Source organism: Fragaria vesca, linkage group LG2 (assembly GCF_000184155.1).
Source record: "Fragaria vesca subsp. vesca linkage group LG2, FraVesHawaii_1.0, whole genome shotgun sequence".
In the NCBI taxonomy this organism is placed as follows: Eukaryota; Viridiplantae; Streptophyta; class Magnoliopsida; order Rosales; family Rosaceae; genus Fragaria; species Fragaria vesca.
Window position 1 is genome coordinate 23915121 of NC_020492.1, and position 8067 is coordinate 23923187.

Below are 8067 nucleotides of genomic sequence, written 5' to 3' on the forward strand. Positions count from 1 at the left end.
CTCTCTACTACTCTCTCTCTCTCTCTCTCTCTCTCTCTCTCTCTCTCTCTCTCTCTCTCTCTCTCTCTCTCTCTCTCTCTCTCTCTCTCTCTCTCTCTCTCTCTCTCTCTCTCTCTCTCTCTCTGTGCTCGACTCCAACTCTAGATCGGAGCTCCTAAGAGCAAAGCTTGAAGAACATACCACAATTGGCCAGAGACTTCGTCGGAGGCCGCGGTTTGATCTAGTAGCAGTTATGGTATGTAGAGGAGTAGGTTTGGAAGATGAGATCAAGGATAAAAGAATCGAAAGACTCCAAGGCCAACGCCATCGTCCCATTGCAGAAGCTCCAAACTCACTGCCCGATTTGGATTGGCACAATACATTAACAGAGGAAAAGATTCTGACGCCGCTGCTACTGCCTCGGCGAGGTGATCAGAGAAGGCCATGAGGGATGCAACAGTGTTGATGGAGATCGGAGCTTGTATATGTGTTTGTCCATTTGCTGCTATTGTTGAGATTTGAAGGATAATTGGCTGCTACTGTGGTCTATTGGATTGGAACGGTAAGTTGCTTTTGTTGCTATAAGATGTGCTGGAAGGGATTGTGATTTAGGACGGAATCTGGAGATAGGATTGTGCCTAGTAAAAGTTTTGTGCTTTGTGGCCTCACCCTTCAAATTGTAATGATCGGATGACTAGAGTCCTGCTACTATGCTCCCTTACATCTGCTACTGTGTGCTACTGTACACAGTAGCAGTGATATAAACGAGGTTGATTGGTTTGTGTTTGTGTTGATTAGTAGGTGATTTCATATATGAATGAGGTTTGTTTTGAGGACATGAATAAGATTTGTTGATCTGAATGAGGTTTGTTTATCGGGTTAAACCATTGCTTGTTGCAGTAGATGCAGTTTTAAAGTTCATTAGTAGTGATACATACAGTAGCAGCAGCGCTATCATCAGAGTGGGCAGTAGCAGCGCGCTAGCATCAGAGTGGGCAGTAGCAGCGCGCTAGCATCAGAGTGGGCAGTAGCAGCGCGCTAGCATCAGAGTCGACAGTAGCAGTTTTGTTTGATTCCGGAGAATTGCCTAAAAAAATTATAATAGCACCTTTTTATCGGGGGTGCTACTAATGTGCTACTGTGCTACTGTGCTAGTCGGCAGTGTGCTACTGTGCTACTCGTTAACAGTAGCAGTTGATATGTAGCGAAAGGTATTCTGGTAAAATTATAGTGACATATGACATGTGGATATTAGTTTGTCCTAATTTGTTAATATTTGTCCTTAAATGTATAAGATATTATGTAAAGGATGTATTTGTAAACTGAAATTTGGTCAGTAACTAATATGTAATTTACTTTTTTTGCCAACTCATACTCTTGAAGATTATGCTCCTAAACTCTTTATTTCTCCAATAATCCTCTTAAGCTACTGTAAACTGATAATAGCTATGAATGTATTGTTTTAACCGCTGCGGTTTAGCAAAAATGACGATGTCCAATCGTAAATTCTTAATCCTCTTTCTTTTAGTGGAAATTTTTGTATGCACGACGTGTATTTACACGACGCAATATTAACTATTTATAACAATTCATACGTTTGACCACCATGTTTTTATATTATTTCTTATAATCCTATTCATGTATATATGTGAATACACACCGTGTACTGAAGATGCTCTCTAAAAACAGTTCATTACAGTATGTGGATGCTCTCTAAAAACAGTTCATTACAGTATGTGGAAGCCATATGGGCATCCCAAGTTTACAACACCAAAATATGGCTCTATACAGTAAAACCCACACTATTTGCTTGGAATGGAGTTGGTCCAATCATGATCTTTACGTTTGTTCTTGTTCTCACATTCAAAATCAAACTACATAGCGGGAAAATTTCCCATACGTACATCACTACGGTCCAGATTTATATATACAAAAATGCATGTTTTATAGTAAATATTAATGAATCTACGTTGAATGACCCAACTGAAACAACACAAGATATCTGGCTTGATAAGCGACGCGCTGCAACAAATAAGAGATGTACATTGTACACTCACTTCATATTTATCCTCATTGATTATTTACACCAGATAAAAATGTCAAATTTTGTTTATCCTCCATAAAGGGATCCAAATGGCATCAGGTTATCTGATTTAGTCATTGCTAAATTGGAGTCACAGTAACATTCACTTGTTCTTCTTCTTCCTCTTCCTCTTCCCCTTCAAAATTTTCTTCTTCCAACCAAAAACCCAACAAACATCACCTCATTTTTCTCAAGAACTGAACACCAACCAAAAGGGCTTAATCAGTAGCCATCTTTTCTGGCCATGGGTGCCTCCACCTCTTGTTATCTATATCCATCTCTCTTCCTCATCCTTTTCTTCTTTTCTATGAACCACCATTTCCATTACTTGCCATTCCCTTATTATAAACATTCCAAACTCTCTCTCCCCCACCATCCCATTTTCTCCCTCCCAAACAATTCCACACTCTCCCTCACCAATAATTCCACCCTCTCAAACAGTTCCAGACTCTCCCTTCCGGTAAACTCCAAACTCTCCATTCCAAGTAACTCCACACTATTCTCCAACCACACTCAAGCCTCCGATGATACACACCTTAACGATCGTCTCAATAATTCAAGCACAAATAGCACTGGATCTGCTCAACATGTCATTATCGTAAGATACACACCCGCCTTCACAACAGTGATTATGACATTCTTTGTGTTTGGTTTAATAAACTTCTAAGTTCTTATGTCATTGATGGATCTATGTGTTAAATTTGATTATGTGTTTGTGTTTTTTTGTTTTGTTACATATGTCTAGGTGCATGACAAGAATCCATTTGAGAAAATCGAAGAAGGGTTAGCTAGGGCGAGAGCTGCGATAAGAGAAGCAGGTCGATCAAAACGATACACACCATACAGAAAGGGAGGTTTTGTGCCCCGAGGATCCGTTTACATCAACCCTTATTCCTTTCATCAGTTAAGATCTCTTATCTTTCTCCCTACTCCGATCACTTCTTTTCGATTTGTTATTGGACTCAGTCTTGTTTTCACTGTTTTCCAGTTCCTATTTTAAATCAAATCATTACAACTCACTGCTTGTAGTGCTACAAAAAAGGTTATATTTTGTCATTGTTTCAATTTCATGGAAATGAAAATGTTTTCGTATTAAAGTAATTGAACTACCTTAAATTTTCCCTAAAATTATGGCACTATCGGAAAACTTTTTTTGTTTTATTTATAAGTTTTTCTTTCTGCAATGGGATTCAATAGACTCAGGTTTCAATTATTTACAATTTAAAGAAAGAAATAAATAAAACCGGGGTATCTAGTGGCAAAAAAATCTGGATTCTGAACTCGCAAATAATGAATTAGAAATTAATAAGGTAGGTTTTGACATACAGTACTCATACGAGTCATATCTATGGACTATGAGTATCTTTTGCTTCCCAAGGTGCATGCCTTGCTTAGGGTCTGTAGTCTGTACTAAGTAGTGGCATAGTGATGGGGCTGAACGTAACATAGCCATCAAGTAAATGGCTTTGCCTCTTCTGTGCTATACACAGTCTTGCCTTGGTTTTCCAGAGAGTGTAGTATATTCTAGACTGGTTAATAAGTAAATATGTGATGCAAAACTGTTGGACTTTTATAGTTGCATGCAGACTTTCAGTATTCTATATACGTCCATCTAGAGCTGTTATTCTGTTAACAACACTACCTTAGGTTTCTAGCTTTAGGGATTCTGACTTATGGTCCATATATGGAGTAGTAGTTCAAAAATTCAGAATAGTTATCATTAGCTATAGGAATCATTACCTGGAATTCAATTCATGGCAACGGTCCCAGACAAAAACTAAGCAAGGTGGAGATCACATTCATGCTTTGCATACTTGCCAGAACAGAGATTAACATGCATAAGTTCTAGTTTTAGAACCTCTATAGATTCAGAGGCAGGCACCAATTATGGAACAATGGCATCTCTCTCTCTCTTCTGTTTTCAAAATTTCTTCTTTCCCATAAGTTGACGATGCATGCATGTCCATTCTGAAGCTCCAAGAAGAAACAATGGACCACTTTTCAGATTTCATTTTCAGCAAAATAATAATTCATCGTTTTTACTTGAACACGTTATGAATTTATGGAAAATATGCATAGTTTGACGTTATTTTACCTTTATTTTTTTTCTTTCTTGTTGTGTATGATTAGGAGCCACATAGAGATGGAGAAGCTATTTCGAATTTGGCCATACAAGGAAGGAGAGCCACCACTCTTCTACAACGGTCCAGTGAATGACATATACTCCATCGAAGGACAGTTCATGGATGAACTCAGGAAGAGCCCTTTTGCAGCAAAAGACCCTAACGAGGCCATTGCCTTCTATCTTCCCATCAGTGTTGTCAACATTGTGAGATACGTTTATAGGCCTTACACCACATACTCACGCCTACGGCTTCAGAACATCATCGAGGACTACATTGGCATCATGGCAAAGAGATACCCATACTGGAATAGAAGTAATGGGGGAGATCATTTTCTTGTTTCCTGCCATGATTGGGTATGTATATTCCACTCCTTTTTCCACCGAATGCTCAAAGAGTCATGCTTTCCCATACTTTGGGGTTGATTTCGTTGAGGTCTAAATTGCGAAGCTATCATATACATTAGTACTGTAAATGTAGGGATCACAAACAAGTAGGTACTTAAGAAAATCGTAGAAGATAAGAAACGGTAAAGTTAATTCGCTTAACATGATTTTTATTTTTTGGTGATACTTCAGGCACCGGATGTTTCAGTTGGAAACCCTAAGCTTTTCAAGAACTTCGTTAGAGTACTCTGCAATGCCAACTCCTCAGAAGGCTTTCAACCAATCCGAGACGTCTCCTTACCCGAAATCAAAATCCCTTTCGGCAAACTTGGTCCACCCCTCCTCAAGCACCCCCCAGAAAACCGATCAATCTTCGCCTTCTTCGCGGGTGGTGCTCATGGACATGTGAGAAGGCTTCTCTTCCAGCACTGGAAAAACAAAGACGGTGAGATCAAAGTCCATGACTACCTCCCCAAAACACAAAACTACACAGAGCTTATGAGCAAGAGTAAGTTTTGTTTGTGCCCTAGTGGGTACGAAGTTGCGAGCCCTAGGGTCGTCGAGTCAATTTACACGGGATGTGTTCCGGTTATCATTTCGGATTCTTATGTGCTCCCGTTCAGTGATGTTCTTGATTGGAGCAAGTTTTCGATTCATGTTTCGGTGGCAAAGATACCGGAGCTGAAGTCGATTCTGCAAACAATTTCTGAGCATGAGTATGTGAAAAAGCAAAAGAGGGTGATGCAAGTGCAGCGACACTTCGTGCTGAACCGGCCGTCGAGGCCGTTTGATATGTTGCATATGGTGATGCACTCAGTTTGGCTCAGGAGGCTTAATTTGAGGTTGTTGGGGTAACTAATATTCACTTCCTAGTTCATGGAGTTGTGTAATTGATTAGTTATAATTTCTTTTTCCCTGTTGATCTTGGTCTCTTGGAGAATAGGTTATTGTACGTAGTAGCTAGAACTTGAGTGGGAACTCGATGTCAACTTAGAAGCAAACTTTGTGAAGTCATTTAGCAAGGGGAAAAGGAAGAGTCATGTATCTAATGCAACTTTACTCTGATATTGCAATGATTCGTGGCCTCGTGGGTCAGTTCATACTTCATAATTTCAAATGTTTTAGTCGAATATCAGTTTTGTTCCTGCTAGCCTAGCTTAATTATTAGTCAGTGTGTTTTCGCTTTTATGTTCATTTTTTCAAACATACTCCATGTTTACGTATGCATATATCCTGCAGGTTATTTACATGTGGGCTTATACAACATTTTTGTCAAGTTCAAATAATTAAAATTGGAAGTTGTCTCGCCTGAGCAACTCATGCATGCGCATAGGTTACATCTCCTTCTTGTTATAGATCATTATATAATGATCTATTTATACACTTATTACTCATCCTTATTTGGACTAGAATTCTTTCATGTTTGTAATTTTGTTGAACTTAAGTATATATGTTTGATGTGTGAATTTGTAATGTAATATATTATGTCAATGCGTTTATAGATCATGTTCAGTCATGTTCTTAATACGAACAAGTTAATCGATCGTAATGCAAAGGATAAACTCATAAGATAACAAACATAATATCAATTATAAGTACCTAAAATCAATGTTCTAAAAGACGTTAGGCGATAGGCCGGCGGTAACCCGCAACCTAGAGCATGGATTGCCTAAGCGGGGAATAGGCGATTTGTTTTTTAAAGATTTATTAATTAAAAATATATATTTTATGTACTTAAATAGTTGAAAACAGTCAAATATGGATAAATTATTTAACATAAATCTTGTGAAACCCATTTATAGGATAAATTTATCTAAAATTTAGCAAAACTTCCTTATACATTTCTAATTCTAAACACATCATTCACTCTTATACTCTCATGCTCCCCACAATATCAACCCCACCACAAAAAGAAAACAAATTAACCGGAGAATTTAGTAGCCTAGGTGGGCAATGCGGTGTCTAGGCGGTGTTTAGGCAGCCGCCTAATTGCCCCACAGCCTAGCACAAAGGCTTAGAAGAAAAGTAAGACGACTTGTTGCAGCCTAGAGCTTAGGTGGGGGCTAGGCGGTCCTAGGCGAGTCCTTTTAGAAGCCTGCCTAAAATTAGAAACATAAAACGTCATAATATCATGGATTTTCTGGATTTAAATAGTCATTTTACTTGCCAAACGCTGTCTAAACTTACTAAATCGAAGAAGAATCAAGTAAGCTATCATCTAGAGTAACTAATTATTGAACTCGAGATGAACGAAAGCCTTGGCAGTTTTGGCGGATTTGGGAATAATTATATATAATAGAAATTGGAGTTTTGGGAAGTTGAGCGGGAAATTTGGCGGGAAACTTGGTTAGGCCACGACCTCCTAGTCACGTGCATGGCTCACCCGTTTAGCATGATAGGCCTTCTAGGGCTACTTCCGTCATTTCAACAGCACTTATCGGGCTCAGTCACCCCTCCCCTGGTTAGGGGTACTCGCCGCCTCCTAACCGTTTTAACCATGGTTTAGTTATTTTCTTTTTTACTGATTAAGCTTGTTATTTACTATTAAATATTTAACATAACGAAATAGTAAACCCAACAACACTTTACTCCATCATGAACCGATGCCGTCAAAATATTCACCGCCGGTGAATTTTTTAAGTTATGAACTAATTTAGATTTAAGTATTTATATTTCCTCGAAACTCTTAACATTTTACTTATCTGAACATTGTTTAAACTTGAAACCACATCAGGAATATATTTCAAGATAGATTTTTAGTATTGAAATATATCAAAATTTTCTTGAATCCATAATTTCCTGTCAAAACCGTAATTCCAAACCTTTCTTAAACCCCACTCTTTTGCTCTCTCTTACTTTATTTCTTTTTACCAAGAAATGAAGAACTGAACAGGTTCATCTGCTCTGTAATAAAAATTTAGTTGACAAAAGCTAATTGTTAATTAACTCATACTCAACCCGTGGTAAGAATTTTAATAGGTGACGATCTTAACAGAGGGAGGTAAACATCACTGTTAACCAAGGGAGGCGAGCACAAGATGCTCCCACACTCATCACACTATTCCTTTTCTCCCTACTTATAACAGAATAGAGAGACAGAGAGCAAGGCGGTTCAAATTCCAGAGCTTCTTCTTCTCTACAGAGACGAAACCAGAGCTTCCAAGCTTGATCGGAAATGGAGAGTCTCCGTTTACAGACCACCTCCGTCATCCTGTGGCTGTGCATTGCTTCGATCCTCGTCGTTTTGGTCATTTACGGCAGCTCCGACGCTCCGATCGGTTCCTCCGACTCAAAATCGGACCTTCCCGTCTCCATTGCGATTCCGATGGTTCAGCTTCGTAGCAAGGTCATCACCACCACCGCCACGTCATCCGTTTCCGACGATCATAAAATAGTACTCAGCTCCAGTAATAATAATCAATCTACTACTACTCCTCACTTACTCCCCAACCAAACTCCACCGGTAAGCTCCGATCCTTATTCACCTCTCTCTCTC

The 8067-nt window shown here is 38.9% G+C and overlaps 2 protein-coding genes across 2 annotated transcripts in view; both read left to right on the forward strand.

The window, feature by feature from the left end:
- The first annotated feature begins 423 nt into the window (after positions 1-423).
- Positions 424-5426, forward strand: LOC101293169 (probable glycosyltransferase At5g11130-like). Its single transcript, XM_004292928.1, has 4 exons — positions 424-468; positions 2808-2965; positions 4193-4541; positions 4764-5426. The coding sequence occupies exons 1-4, from the start codon at positions 424-426 to the stop codon at positions 5424-5426; spliced, it is 1215 nt and encodes a 404-aa protein (XP_004292976.1).
- Positions 5427-7746: 2320 nt separating this feature from the next.
- LOC101293464 (probable glycosyltransferase At5g25310-like) overlaps positions 7747-8067 on the forward strand; it is a 3035-nt gene continuing 2714 nt past the window's right edge. Inside the window, exon 1 of the mRNA XM_004292929.1 lies at positions 7747-8034. Within this exon, the coding sequence (XP_004292977.1) occupies positions 7747-8034 (288 nt within the window). The remainder of the gene's footprint in view (positions 8035-8067) is intronic.